Source organism: Sprattus sprattus, assembly GCF_963457725.1.
Source record: "Sprattus sprattus genome assembly, chromosome: 5".
In the NCBI taxonomy this organism is placed as follows: domain Eukaryota; kingdom Metazoa; phylum Chordata; class Actinopteri; order Clupeiformes; family Clupeidae; genus Sprattus; species Sprattus sprattus.
Genome location: NC_137924.1, coordinates 29,306,856 through 29,321,855, shown reverse-complemented (window position 1 = coordinate 29,321,855; position 15,000 = coordinate 29,306,856). Strand labels below are relative to the sequence as shown.

General features: G+C 44.5%; 1 protein-coding gene across 1 annotated transcript in view; it reads right to left on the bottom strand.

The window, feature by feature from the left end:
- Positions 1-15,000, bottom strand: part of lrp1bb (low density lipoprotein receptor-related protein 1Bb) — a gene marked incomplete at both ends in the record, with an annotated part of 317,704 nt that overhangs the window by 39,645 nt on the left and 263,059 nt on the right. Inside the window, 10 exon segments of the mRNA XM_080838235.1 lie at positions 1,083-1,202; positions 2,039-2,155; positions 2,875-2,968; positions 3,576-3,724; positions 4,398-4,586; positions 5,006-5,205; positions 5,866-6,047; positions 8,847-8,969; positions 13,223-13,308; positions 13,698-13,881. Of these exon segments, the coding sequence (XP_080694361.1) occupies positions 1,083-1,202; positions 2,039-2,155; positions 2,875-2,968; positions 3,576-3,724; positions 4,398-4,586; positions 5,006-5,205; positions 5,866-6,047; positions 8,847-8,969; positions 13,223-13,308; positions 13,698-13,881 (1,444 nt within the window).

Here is a 15,000-nt window from a genome sequence, read left to right as displayed (position 1 = left end):
TGTAGGCCTCCTCTACTCTACATAACATGTCCTGCTCCTCTACATAACACGTTCTGGCTCCGAGCTAACAGCTTTCACAGACAGTCCAGGAGTTTAACGCTTCGGAAAAACCCACACTTGAATTATTGAGCTGCAGAGAGCCAAGATGGGTCAAGGATGGCACCATCTCTGCCAAAACACAAAAAATAAACTTTCAACCACTGAAACTAGACTTTCCGTTTATGAAAAGTTCACGTTTGAAATGCCCCTGGGTCGCCCTTTGCTTCAATTAATCCCCCATCCATCCTGCGTAGCTCCATCACTGCGAATCATTCAGATCTCGTCCTGGAGAGCCATACCAGGCCTGCATCTCGGCAGAATAACTACAGCCCAAACTAAAAACCTTCCTACGGGCTCCTCTAGCAGAGAACGAGCACTCTGGATCCCAGATGCCAACAACCAAAAGGCTTCTTTCTGTCAGAGACGGTAAGTCACAGTGAGGGAGAGAGAGAAAAGAGGGAGAGGGAGAAAAGGAGAGAGAGGGATAGAGAGAGAGAGAGAGAGAGAGGTATTCCCCTCCCCTCTCCTACTCCTCCCCGACACCTCGCCTTGACTCGTCTCCTCCTTCCCTTTCCTCTCTTCTTCCTCAGTGGCACATAATGCTCCTGTACTCAGAGGAAATGGCCGACGCACTGTTTCAGAATACCCAATCTGCTTGTTGTGAAATGATTTAAACTGCCATTCAAGTTGGAGTCGCACTCAGAGAGAGAGAGAAAGGAGGGGAGAACTGTCAGTCAGTGTTATTAAAATCCGCTAGAGGACATGCACTGAGAGAAAAGGAGCAAAAAAGAGAGGGAGGGAGGTAGGGAGGGAGAGAGAGAGAGTAGTGGGAAGAGAGACGGAGAGACAGACAGAGACCAAGAAAGTGCTCTGTTCTCGAACGTGCTGTCACAACACCTGCCACCTTCATGAAACAAATCCCTTTTTGCACCCTGCCTGTGTTTAACTGTATGAACATAATAGGAGAGAGAGAGAGAGAGAGAGAGAGAGAGAGAGAGAGAGAGAGAGAGAGAGAGGGATGTCAGTAGGAAATGCGTCCTTACGACAGTCGGTCTCATCCTCGCCGTCTCCGCAGTCATCCTGGCCGTTGCAGCGAAGGTTGAGCGGGATGCATTTCTGCTTCCGGGTGCATTTAAACTGCCCAGACAGACAGAGGTATGTATCTGAAACACAGAGAGAGAACAGAACTTTAAAACATATCATCATCATTTAGAACCAAACATATCCACCGCAGCAAAATTACAAGGAGAAACTATCATCTTAGTAAGACTGCCATCCGCAATGATGATTCAGTGTCCTTGATCCTCAAGTGCCAGCTTGTCATTCTCTGCATTCATTAATATATATATACATTAATATATTATATATATATACACGTATATGTACAAAAATCAATCAAACAGAGTTTCATATATTACAGACCTGACACGCTGAGACATGCTCCTCTAAGACATGAAGTCAAGGTCTAAATGGGTTTATTATTGGCATTATTGGCCTGCAGCAGCATTAATCACTATAAGAGAGGAAATCTGTGTTGACCCCCAGTACATCCTGGTAGCCGTTGCTGGATGACAGAAAGGGCCGTAATCTTTTCTGATGTTGCTAAAGTGGTTATCGATCGCAGGGCGTGTGGCCACGCTAACAGTTATGAATTATCGAGCATTTGAAGAAAACAACCATAAAAATGACTTGTTAGCTGCAATTGCTCATCTGTGTGGGATATTTGATACGTGGAGAAGAGAGAGGCAGAGAAGAAAAAGGGAGGAGAAATGAAAGATAGGAAATGTGTTGAGCAGACGAGATGTTACAGAGAGAGAGAAAGGAAACTGAGAGACATGAAAGCCAGACAGAAAGAAAGACAGGCAGTGAGCGACAGAGAGAGAGAGAGAGAGAGAGCAAGAGGGAAACTTAAAGACATTAAAGAAAGACAGACATCCGTCCGTCAGTTCGTGTCCAGCATTGGAGATGATTTTTATTACAATCACACATGTCTCCTCACCGCAGTTGGCCTCATCAGAATTGTCCCCGCAGTCGTTCTCGCCGTCGCAGATGAAGGGCGGAAGGGCACAGAGTCCCGTGCCACACTGGAAGCGTCCCGGCTGGCATTTAAACTCCGCTGCACAAATAACACCTCAACAAATCAACACCCACATCTCAAGATGTCCCCAGCAATTCACACACAAGGCCACAAGCTATTTAAAGTGTGAGAATTCAGAGACTTGCCCTTTTGCTGAATACCCCCGGCTTCACTTAATAACTATCATCAAAGAAAGCCTTACATTTTCCATTCAGTGTATCTGCAGCGCTCTATGATTCATAAAGCAACTCGAGACCCAGGTATGTCAACTGGGATTAAAAGCATATTCGTTGTTTTATCTTCTCGGGTGTACGCACTAATGAGGTTTCCACAAATGCTGTTGAATAAAACTTCTCCAATAAACTTCTCTTTTTTCTCTCCTCTTCAGAAATCTGAAGCACAATGAGACTCTAATGTATAGGCATCTCTAGCTGTAGGCATTACCTCTGTAATAGAACGTATCTAGCTGTAGGCATTACCTCTGTATTAGAACCTCTCTAACTTCCCAGAGCCAGACGCATGCAGTACAAGTGAATGGACTGTTGGTAGACTATGGGTGGTAACCAGAAGTAATTCTAGGTAATGATTGGTTGAGACCAGTCACCTGACCGAAACGGATAACACGATACGTGTTACAGTAATATAAGGCTAATACCAGGACCATTATTTTGTCCTATCAGATACCAGAATTACTTCCGGTAACCACCGATCGGCTGGTTACCACTCCATCCAGGTGAAGGTGTGGGAGAGGTACTCACGGCAGTCGGCTGGCTCATCTGACCCGTCTCCGCAGTCATCCACCGTGTCACACTTCCACCAGAAAGGAATACACTCATCTGTTCCACATCGAAACTATAGACAGATTCATCTACAAGTTAGATTCCCATATGTGTGCAATTGTATATGAATATATTCCCTTTCATATATTGTTTGACATATTGTACTGATACACATATGCATATGCATATACACTATACACTGCTGTTACAGAAACAATCCTCTTAAAAAACAAACTAAAAGTTGTTGTACGAAAAACAATCCTCTTAAAAAACAAACAACAAGTTGTTGTACAAAAAACATTATGCAGCATAATTTCTGCTTTGGTGCAGTCGTGTCTTAGCATTACATTTTTAGAACATAAGGTGATCCTAACAACAAAAGCTCTGCAGTGAAAGGGTGGTTGCCATGTCGACAAGCAATTTACTGATAGAATAAAACAAAACACCCTCCAAAAACAAAAATATCTGCGTTCATATATCAGTCACACACACTTTACACACAAACACTCTTCTTCCCTCTCTCTCACACACACACACACACACACACACACACACAAACACACACACACACACACACACACACACACACACACACACACACACACACACACACACACACAGACACAAGACAAAGTGACACAGAACAGAGGAGTGTGTTCGAGCCAGTGTCCAGCTCTTACCTGGCTGGCGGTGCAGTTGGACAGGCAGGTTTTATTGTCGGCAGCCAGGTAGAAATTAGTGGGACAGGCACACCTGTGCGAACCACCTGGAGACAGCAGACACAAATGGCTGCACCCTCCGTTAGCCACTTGGCACTGGTGCTTGGGAACTGTGGGCAGTAAGAGAGAAAACATCCACATCATCAAGTAAATGAGGCGACATAAGATGACATAAGACAGACAACAAATAATATGGCGACAGGTCTAAATCGTCAGTACTACCACGACACTAATGCCAGAACATTGTGACCTCATTCATATGGGTGTCAGCTAATGTGTCGGCTGAGCTACTGAATATCGTTTGTCATATTTATGCCTTTACAGTTCATACAGTATTCAGACATAACTTTATTTGTTTATGCTTAAAAAGCTTATCTTACTGATGTTATACTGTATATCTCCTTACATAAGGATTCTGATGGTCATTCTTGTTGAGTGGCATCAGTGTGATACTCCAATCAGAACCTTCACAGTAAGCCTCAGACTTAAGCCAATCAGAAACCAGGAGGGGTTCAGACCCAGGGTAAGGTTCATCGCTAGGGTAACACAATTTGGCTAGTACTACCTTTATTAGTGGGAGTAGCATATTTTAGCTTCACTGGACAATTATCCAAGATAATTTAGATCTAGAGACTATATTTTTAATGTAAGGTTTTTTAATAAAACATAACAGCTGACAGACAGCCACCTCTGCAAGTTTGTTGCCTCCGAGCATTTCGGTGTAGATTAAATCAGACTACACCTGCTGCTGACACATACTCTTTAATGTAAATGTGCAGTTACCTTCAGGCTGCCGCAAAGGGTGGTACACGGTTATGGACTCGATGGCCTGCCAAGAGTTGAGCAGCTCTATGCCGTGTTCCCCTGTGGTCTTGTGGGCCCGCCGCAGGGACTTTGACTTCCCATCCGTCCAGTAGATGAAGTCCTCAAACAGGGTCAGGCCCATCACGCTCTGGATGTGGTCATGGGGCACTGGGGAGACAAAACGAGAGCCCAAAACACATATGTCAGCTGTGTGAGGAATGGCCAGGTTGCGTGCATATCTACAAGCCCTGGGTTCTGTGAAGTTTTATTGTTTTGGTGCTATATGAAATACATTTAATTAAATTGAACCTGTCTGTCTTCTTGTCCACCTACTGATGCTCTCTCTCTCTCTCTCTCTCTCTCTCTCTCTCTCTCTATCTCTCTCTGTATATGTGACCCACTGATTAATAACAATAACAGTTAAATACACGTTTGAAGTCTGATATGAATAGCATGCAAACTTCCCAAAACAACGAAACACTAATGTTACAAGCCAATACCCTATTGCATTGCAAAGTAACCATGGCAGCCAAACTGTCATGATTTCTCAAGGGTAAAAAATGACAAAAAAAATACATTATTCTCACCCTTCTGCCTGTGTGTTCCGTCCATGTTTGCGAATAGAATGTGGCTGTCATCCGCCCAGTATAGCCTCTTGTTGGTGTAGTCGATGGCCAGGGCAGTGGGGCTATAGATCTCTTTGTCAACAATGACCACCTGTCCACTCCCATCCGTGCCCACTCGACCGATGTGTGAGTTTTCACAACAGTCGATCCAGAACACATACCTGTCCACAATGTTGTATAAAGACAAGGAGAGAGACAGAGAGAGAGAGAGAGAGAGAGAGAGAGAGAGAGAGAGAGAGAGAGAGAGAGAGAGAGAGAAAGATTAAAAAAGAAAACTCACACCATCTAACACTGGCGGAGAAGGCATGAAGAACCACAAGTTTCACAAATGGAAATCAATAAGTGCAAAAGTGGACATGAATTGGCAGGTCCGGAGGCATCTAGCAGTCACCCTCAGCCTCAGCACCACTGGCTGGTTATTCTGTAGACAGAAATCTTCAGTCTATTCTGGTAACCAAGAGGCAGTTGCATCACTACGGACTCACTCACAGAATCATAATCTTGTGAGCAACTGGAGTCTTGATTGATTGTTCACGCTACAGTGGCTTGAAACTCACAAAGTAGAATATGCTTCTCTGCCACCTTGGGATTTTGGCCATAGCTGGTATTTTAATTGCCATTCTGACGTACAATTTCAAATCAGTTAACCTTCTGTGGTTTCAAGTTTATTTCTTATTTGTTATTTTAGAGTAATCAAGTCTGCACAGTTATTTTCAAAGTAAACAGGAAATACCAGAATGAAATCCAAGGTAGACTGGATTCCTTGTGTGTCATGCACCATTTAATTACACTCATTTAATACAACAACACAAAGATCATACCCAATCTGTGAATCAAGGGCAATATCAGTGGGGTTCTTCAAACCGGAGCTGACCAGGACAGTCGGGTAGAGGCCGTTGGATTTGGAGACCTCCAGGGTTTTCCTCTCGACGTCACACCAGTAGAGGTTCTTCCCGATCCAGTCCACCGCCAGTGAGCTGGGAACGGCCGTTCTGTGAACAATCTGCCCAGATAATTGGGAATGTTTATAACTGCAGTATACACCTTGGGACTTTTATCAGCTGGCAACTGGCCAGTGTGTACAGTATCTATCCAATTATATTCACCCAAAGCACTTAGCTTAGCGCTAGCCTGTATACCGCTAGATGGCTGTTGGACGCAGATAGGAAAAAATATGATTTAATGAGGTGGTGGAGTTAAGAGCAGACAGACTATTAGCCAAGCACACCAAAACAAAAATCAGTTACCCAGAGACTCACTGCCAAGAGAGGTGCACATAACCTGAGCCGTGGTCTCTTAACGGCAATAATGCAACATAAAGCACAGCTATTCTCTTCTGAACTGACATTGTTTTTGACTTAGCAAGACCCCTATCTGGCAAACCAAACAGGCCAGCTGGCACACAGACTATGCTTACCTCAATATCGTTATATAACAGAAAAATGCAATAAAGTAACGAACAAATGTGCAACACATCAGTCGCACAACCACTCTTCAAGAAACTCCACGTCTTTTAGGGTCTTCCCTACCAAGGTTTAATTTAGGCGGTACAGTATCACGTGCGAGCTCAGAGCTACAGCTCATTCTCCATGGGCATTTTTAACTAAGCTCCACTTCTGATTTCCCTCTAAAATGTCACAGATCAAGGGACACTCTCCCAATCAAAATCAGGCAACCCCCCCCTACACGCCTCCAGAAGCAAGAAGGCCTTGATTTACATTCTGAGTAGGGTAGGGAAGAGGCTCGGGTATTCTGGTGCTCTCTCCATGCATTGATTCGAAAGGATTGCCTTCTGCGAAAATGAAGGTTAACTCATTTAAAATGTCAACATTTGAATACATCAACATGTAAAAGACTTGATGAATCTAACAGCATATCAGAGTCAATCAGCAGTAGCTCTCAAGCTCACAGCCTATTGAGGTGAGAAAAAAAGAGAAAAATGTTTCACTCAAATGGAAAGTAGGATTACAGTAAATTGAGGTTTCACGATATGGCCTTCATCAGAATTGGAAAGTATCCAAATGGCATCCAAAGCCCTGTGAAACTACTGACTAATTGTCTATAGTCAAAGCGAAAAAGTGTCACAACTTCTAAGTGTTCTGAGTGAACACAACCTCACAACAGTTTAAAAACATACAGCTTAAAGATTCAAAGGCTTGCTATAAAAAATGGAACAATGTATAATAGTCAAAGTACAAAAAAGTCTTCATTCTATAGTTTCCTATTATGATCCACGCCAAAAGCGTTGCCTGAGGCGAGTTCGACTTCTACAGACTGCTGAGAACTTCCTGATGTGTCATCAGCAACTTATATATGAAAAAACATCCAGCCAAGGTCTCTGTGATGACAGGCGAACGGTCCAGGGGAACACACACTAGCGCAGTCCCTTTAGGCTTGCTCAAGGCAATAGTTTATTATGGAGAGTTGAAAGGATGGCCATGGTGTTCAGTACATAATCATTAGCCATTCACGCAGAGTGTTAATGAGTAAGTCATGTAGCATCACAGCGTGACAGGCAGGATTACCCAACTTGTGTTGATGTTTACCAATTATGTTCTATTTCACCCTTGAACAACCAAAACTACAGACACTCCTCGCCAGAGAAAAAAAAAATTGCGGCAAATCTTTCAGCTCCGTCTTTATTACAACTGTTACCCATTTCATTGTTTTATTAATGGTCGACTTCACTCCCCAGTCCCCAGTCCCCTACCCCCAGCGCGAAAAGTAAAAGGGTAAGAAAATCATCATATTACTTTGCCCTCCCCGAAGCACTTTCTGTGTGGCGATAATGTATCCGTAGGGCCGCTCGGAGTGTAATCAAGCTAAATGAGGCTCTCAGCCCTGGCGCCGTACTCCGGGCCTAATGACATGAAGAGGGCCCGGCGCAGCAGGTGTGCTACAGTTACAGGGCTGGTCGTTGAGCCGAGCCGAGCCAAGTCACGTGACTGGACAGCGCTGGGCAGCTGGACCGTACTGACCATAGCGCAACAGTGGTATGATTAGGTGACGTTGACTGACTAAGGACATGAAGAGGGCCCGCCGGGCGGGGGGAGGGGGCAGCTGCAGCATGCATGTGCACCCACATACACATTCTCACACACACATACACACACACACACACACACACACACACACACACACACATACACACACACACACACACAGACACACACACAGACACAGACACAGACACAGACACAGACACACACACACACACACACACACACACACACACACACAAACACAAACACCCACACACACACACACACACACACACAACACATCTCTTCTGTCAGTCATTTTTTTTTTTTAAATATTATTACTTCTCAGCAAATTTCCGGTGACTGTCCTTTATTGGGCTGTAACTACAGTGCACACAGAATGAATCACAACCATGGGAATTACAATGCTGGCTGATTTTTATTTCAGTGACCTTGAGTTTGTAAAAAAAAAACGTTAAACTCTTGGTGGCAAGGCAATGCGTGTACTGATTGTGAAAGAGGGTTTTTTCATTTGGCTGAAAAGACCTTTACAAACCCAAGAACCACTCTGTGGACTAAAACTGAACAGCCTGACATTGGAGGGACACATTCATTCTGGCCTTAACAATAACACTCCCTTTGAGAATGCATGGACACATTCATTCTGGCCTGAACAAAAACATTTCCTTTGAGAATGCGTGCTTTCTGGGATATAGAGACTATTGAACACCAGACTATTTAAATAATAGTTTTTGGGACCAAGTAAGATCAGCTTGTGGATCATCTACTTTTGTGAGCGAGAGAGACCATACTTTTTGTACCTTAAGGTCGCTGCCGTTGAGACGCATCCTGTTGATCTTGCGTCCGCTGGGTCTGGTGGAGTCGATCCAGTAGACAAACTCCTTCCTGTAGTCAAAATCTAGACTGATGATGTTGTTGAGGCCCTGAGAATGGAGAAGGAACAGCCATCAGAGGAGAGGAGACATCACACAGAGAGAGAGAGAGAGAGAGAGAGAGAGAGAGAGAGAGAGAGAGAGAGAGAGAGAGAGAGAGAGAGGGAAAGAGGGAGAGAGCGAGAGAGAGGGGGAGAGAGAGGGGAGAGAGAGAGAGCGAGATAGAGAGAGAGAGAGAGAGAGAGAGAGAGAGAGAGAGAGAGAGAATGAGAGAGAGAGAAGAACATCATCAAACCCCCAAAGCTCCCAAAGCCTGCTCTGCCCCCGTTTACAGTATGTCAAAAGATCTCTCCAGAGCAATCAAACCAGCCATGCCTGCGATGATTACAACGAGTGGCAATGGCCCCATTGCTGCGGGCCCATTGTCTGTGGCACTTACAAGCACGGGTGCAATCTTCCACAGTTTCATTATGCTCAATTAGCTGGAGGACGTCATTAGCCAGTTTAGATCCGCGCACATCTGATCTGGCGGAGATGGAATGGTGGAATGGAATGCAAGAGTGAGAGAGAGAGAGAGAGAGAGAGAGAGAGAGAGAGAGAGAGAGATGGAGAGTGAGATGAAGAGAAAGATATATACAGCCGCGGAAAAAATTAAGAGACCACTTCAAAATTATCAGTTTCTCTGGTTTTACTATTTATTGGTATGTGTTAAAGTAAAATGTACATTTTTGTTTTATTCTATAACCTACTGGCAACATTCCTACCAAATTTCAAATGAAAATATTGTCATTTAGATCATTTATTTGCAGAAAAATGACAATTGGTCAAAATAGCCAAAAAGATGCAGTGTCTTCAGATCCCGAATAATGCAAAGAAAACAAGCTGAGATTCATTTTTAAGCTACACAATACTAATGCTTTAACTTAGGAAGAGTTCAGAAATTAATATTTGGTGGAATAACCTTGATTTAAAATCACAACTTTCATGTGTCTTGGCATGCTCTCCACCAGTCTTTCACATTGCCGTTGGGTGACTTTATGCTACTCCTGGCGCAAGAATTCAAGCAGCTCGGCTTCTTTTCATGGCTTGTGACCATCCATCTTCCTCTTGATCACATTTCAGAGTTTTTTTTATGGGATTCAGGTCTCGAAATTGGGCTGGCCATGACAGGGCCCTGATCTGGTGATACTCCATCCACACCTTTACTGGCCTGGCTGTGTGGCATGGAGCATTGCCCTGCTGGAAAAAACACTTCTCAGAGTTGGGGAACATTGTCAGAGCAAAAGGAAGCAAGTTTTTCTTCCGGGACAACGTTGTACTTTGCCTGGCTGAGGTTTGTAAAAGACCATAAGGATTGAACCAAAGCGGACTGGAGGGTCTCCTAGTTCGTCTTCTCGGATGAGTCAAATTTTCAGCTTTGCCCAACACATGGTCATCTGATGGTTAGACGGAGACCTGGAGAGGCCTACAAGCCACAGAGTCTTGCACCTACTGTGAAATTGGACTCATCAGAGGAGACGAACTTAGAAGAACCTCCAGTCCGCTTTTTTCAATCCTTATGGTCTTTTACAAACCCCAGCCAGGCAAAGTACAACGTTGTCCCGGAAGAAAAACTTGCTTCCTTTTGCTCTGACAATGTTCCCCAACTCTGAGAAGTGTTTTTTCCAGCAGGGCAATGCTCCATGCCACACAGCCAGGCCAGTAAAGGTGTGGATGGAGTATCACCAGATCAGGACCCTGTCATGGCCAGCCCAATTTCGAGACCTGAATCCCATAAAAAAAACTCTGAAATGTGATCAAGAGGAAGATGGATGGTCACAAGCCATGAAAAGAAGCCGAGCTGCTTGAATTCTTGCGCCAGGAGTAGCATAAAGTCACCCAACGGCAATGTGAAAGACTGGTGGAGAGCATGCCAAGACACATGAAAGTTGTGATTTTAAATCAAGGTTATTCCACCAAATATTGATTTCTGAACTCTTCCTAAGTTAAAGCATTAGTATTGTGTAGTTTAAAAATGAATATGAGCTTGTTTTCTTTGCATTATTCGAGATCTGAAGACACTGCATCTTTTTTGCTATTTTGACCCATTGTCATTTTTCTGCAAATAAATGATCTTAATGACAATATTTTTATTTGAAATTTGGTAGGAATGTTGCCAGTAGGTTATAGAATAAAACAAAAATGTACATTTTACTTTAACACATACCAATAAATAGTAAAACCAGAGAAACTGATAATTTTGAAGTGGTCTCTTAATTTTTTCCGCGGCTGTATATAGAGAAAAAGAGATATCTAAAGGGATAGATAAAGAGATAGATAGAGAGATAGAGAGAGAGATAGATAGATAGAGAGATAGATAGACAGAAAGAGAGAAAGATAGAGAGAGAGAGAGGGATAGAGAGAGAGAGAGACAGAGATACAGTCCCTGTGATGTCTTTGTGATCATATTGATTTTTTCCCCGAGCACATGGCTTCATGAGACGGATGCCTGTGGTGCGGCGTTCAACCCCCTGCTAGGCGCAGCGCCTTCAGGGGTTTCACCATCAAAGCCGCCCGTGAGTCCGGAGCGCATCCGTTCCTGTCATGTTCCCGCCGGGGCGCCGTCTGTCACTCAGTGCCGAGGTGCCTCACCCAATCAGCGCACCGCGAAACCTCGGAAACCTCGCCTTGCCCAAGGTGCCGGAGCAGAGAGAGCTCGCAGAGGAGGGACGGGGAGGCGGGGAGAAGACGACAAGCGAGGCCAAACCTGACACTCGTTTGCTGTCAATATTCCGGCGAGAGACGGCGACTGGGAGCGGAAGACTTTGCACACGTGTTCCGCCGGGGCCTTTTGCTCAATTTTAACCTGATTTATCGTCTGGACCCCCAGGACAAACAATTACTTTTTTAACACCACACAGAAAAAATTACAGATCTCCGCGGGGCAACATCAGTCTTGCTAACTCGCTGCTGAATTACAGCCCTGTGTGGTACAGAGAGCGATATTACGGAATGATTAATCCTCGCGGGTCGACCACAAGGCCCTGCGAAGAATGTAGGCCATTAGTCATGAGCGGCCATTGGATCTTGTCGTATTTACATTGATTTAATTATGGATGGAGACGCTCTGGACACGTGATGGACCAATATCCTGGTGCAGGGTCAACAGCGGCCGCGGCGGCTAAATGCTAACAGGACACCTGGGACTCGCCTCAACCGCTCCTCTCCCCGGAGGGCCATCACTGGGCGTAATGGTGATTGAGGTGAATGATGTCTGATGAGGTCATTCCATAGCTGGAGTGATTGTGCAGAAGGGCCCTAAAAGGGGGCCCTGAGGAGAAGTTGTATTACGCTATTCATGAATCGTGCTATGAGTTTTTATGCATATGAAATTTCAGAATTATATATCATATTCCAAATTATTCCTTGTTAATATATTTATTCATTTTATCAGCACAGTACATGGATACTAATGTGGCATTGATGTTTTAATAGAGTTTAATACATGTGTTCTTGTGTAATGTCAAGTAATTAGCTCTACAGATTTGGTAAAGAGGTGCAATTTCGATTGAAAATCTAACGGCAGTGACCATGCAACTAGCAGTAGCCATCAAAGCCATGTCTGAATCTATTCTCAAAACATCATGAACGTAACACCTCAACACTTCTTTTTTTAACCTTGATAATCCTGTGTTTGAACCCAGATTATCACTTTGGTTTATAGTTAAACCACCTGAATGAAAAGAATCTTGCCATCCCCACTATAAAGCCATTATATCAGCTCTGTTGTAGTGAATGATGAAACACAATGCACTTTCATGGCTGTCGCCGGGATTATATGCAGAGCGGGCACCACACTTAATAGCTTCAATTAGTGTTTTCCAAAGGACACGGGCAGCGAGCGACGGAGTGTTGTTATCACGGCCACGTCACTTTACCGCGCGCCCTCCTAATTGTTACTCCATTAGGGATTCAGTGTGCCTGCTCCCCCTATTTCATGGTCTTCTCGCTGACTCATTCATTACCTCTGATTTAGAGCCGTACAAAACCAGAGGCCCTGGCTTTTACAATAGAGGCAGAGCATTTACAACCAGAAGAGAACGAGAGAAAAGGGGGCATTAAGGAGGAAAAATGAAAGTAAAGAAAAAAAAAATGACTTTAAAAAAGACAATGATGAATGCGGCTCTGGTTTGGTAGAAGGCTGTTGAGTTAAGGAGCTCCCTTGATACAGATTGAGTGCATGCATTATTCAAAACATCATACATAATGGACATTGTACTTAGACACAGGTTGCTTTCTTGTTTCTTGTTACAATTTTTTGTTACCTGTTTGAGCAGCGTGTAGTTGGACCCATCAACACTCAACTTCCTGATTTCATGATGATCGGCGAGGATCAGAAAAGGCTCCTCTGCTGAAGGAGAGACAGACAGATGGAAATTTCATTTTTCATCCCTTGATGCAACCCTTTCATCATCAAAGCAATTAATGGCTAGGTGGTGATCTGTGGTTCACCCCTGGTTCTCGGTGTGACTTCCATTTTGTAAGAGGAGAGGTTTTTCTCATGTCATTGCGCTATTTTCCTTTAGATTTTTATGTTCCAGAAGCAATAAATCTTGACTACATGGAGATGACTAACATTGAGAAGTCATCAGTACCTTCTCCATGAACACTCTCTTCCAAGTCAAAACATTAAACATCCACATCAGTATCCTGTCCACTTTTGAGTGGTCAAAGAAACACAAACAGTCTTTTCATGAGGGGCCTCAGTCTTCAAAAGAACAGTGGTTTCCGAGGAGTTACCTGAGATGGCCTTGCAGCTGTTTGGGTTGTTTTTGCTGGCCTCGTATCCGTCCACACACAGGCACTTGTAGGAGCCATACGTGTTGATGCAAGTCTGGCTGCAGGGTAGCGTCGAGGTGCACTCGTCGACGTCTACGCAGGTCTTCCCGTCATTCTTCAGCCGAAAACCGGGCCAGCACTTGCACTGTGACACAGACACAGACACAGACACAGACACAGGTACGTGTTACTGGGGGGCCAATCAACATGGTCACCCCTGTAGAGGCTGGTAAATGGCCTCTGAACCAATCCAGCACCGGTTGAGCCCTGGTCTGTCATTACCATGTCAAATGGTCGAGGCAGAGAGAATGTTTTAGTGTTTTCCTTTCGCATCTCGAAAGCTCTGCTTTAAATCTAATACATGAAAAAATAAATAAACAACCACAACAACAACAAAACAAAGTGGCGGTCGCTAAAAGGCCCAAGGGACTCTCCTCACGCCTGAAGGTCACCATCCCTCTTCAATCTCACTTTCGCTGACTCACCCAAGAGTTTTTCTTTCTTTTATTTATTTATTATTTTTTTTACCTTCGCTGTCTCAGCTTTGGCCGAGGGCCCGTTCTCATCCACACAAGCTAACACACAATCTAACCTTCAGGGATCCATGCTGATCCCTCCATTTTACTCTGCCCAGCACAGCGAGCAGAGAGGGGTCTTTAGGGGTCTAAAGTGCCTTTAGCCGGCCTGACACCCACCCGTCCCCCAGACAACCCTCTCTGTTCAATCGGGCACCTTCCTGATGCAGAGAGGAATGGGTGATGGAGGTGGGGGGGGTGGAAGGGGGGACATCTGACAGAATTTTGCCCCTGACCGATGGCTGGTGGCAGGGCTCTGACACGCTGACAGCCGTGGGTCAATTCAGTGCGACGCCCGTGACTTGGCACCGGACCAGGCCTGCCTGGTCGTGTCAGCCGAGCCTGCAGTTACTCAGCAGAACTGTCCATTTCTGAAGGACTCGTGCCCTGGAGAATGTGTGTGTTTGTGAAGGGGGGTTCGGTTCAGTGTTAACGGGTGCCACAGTGGCACGCTACTGTGGTAAATCCTGACAGCTTTCGTCTTGTGTAAACACACACTCCAGGATGCCACTTACTCTGTCAGTCACTCAGTCACTCCGTCAGTCTATCAGTCTTTCTTTCTCCGTCTGCTTAAATACAAATTACTTAAGAATGAATTTTTACAATAACATTATTTTAGGGACAAGAGCTGGAAATGAAAACATGAATAAAAGATGCAAGAGTAATGGATTAAAATGATTGCGTTTCGT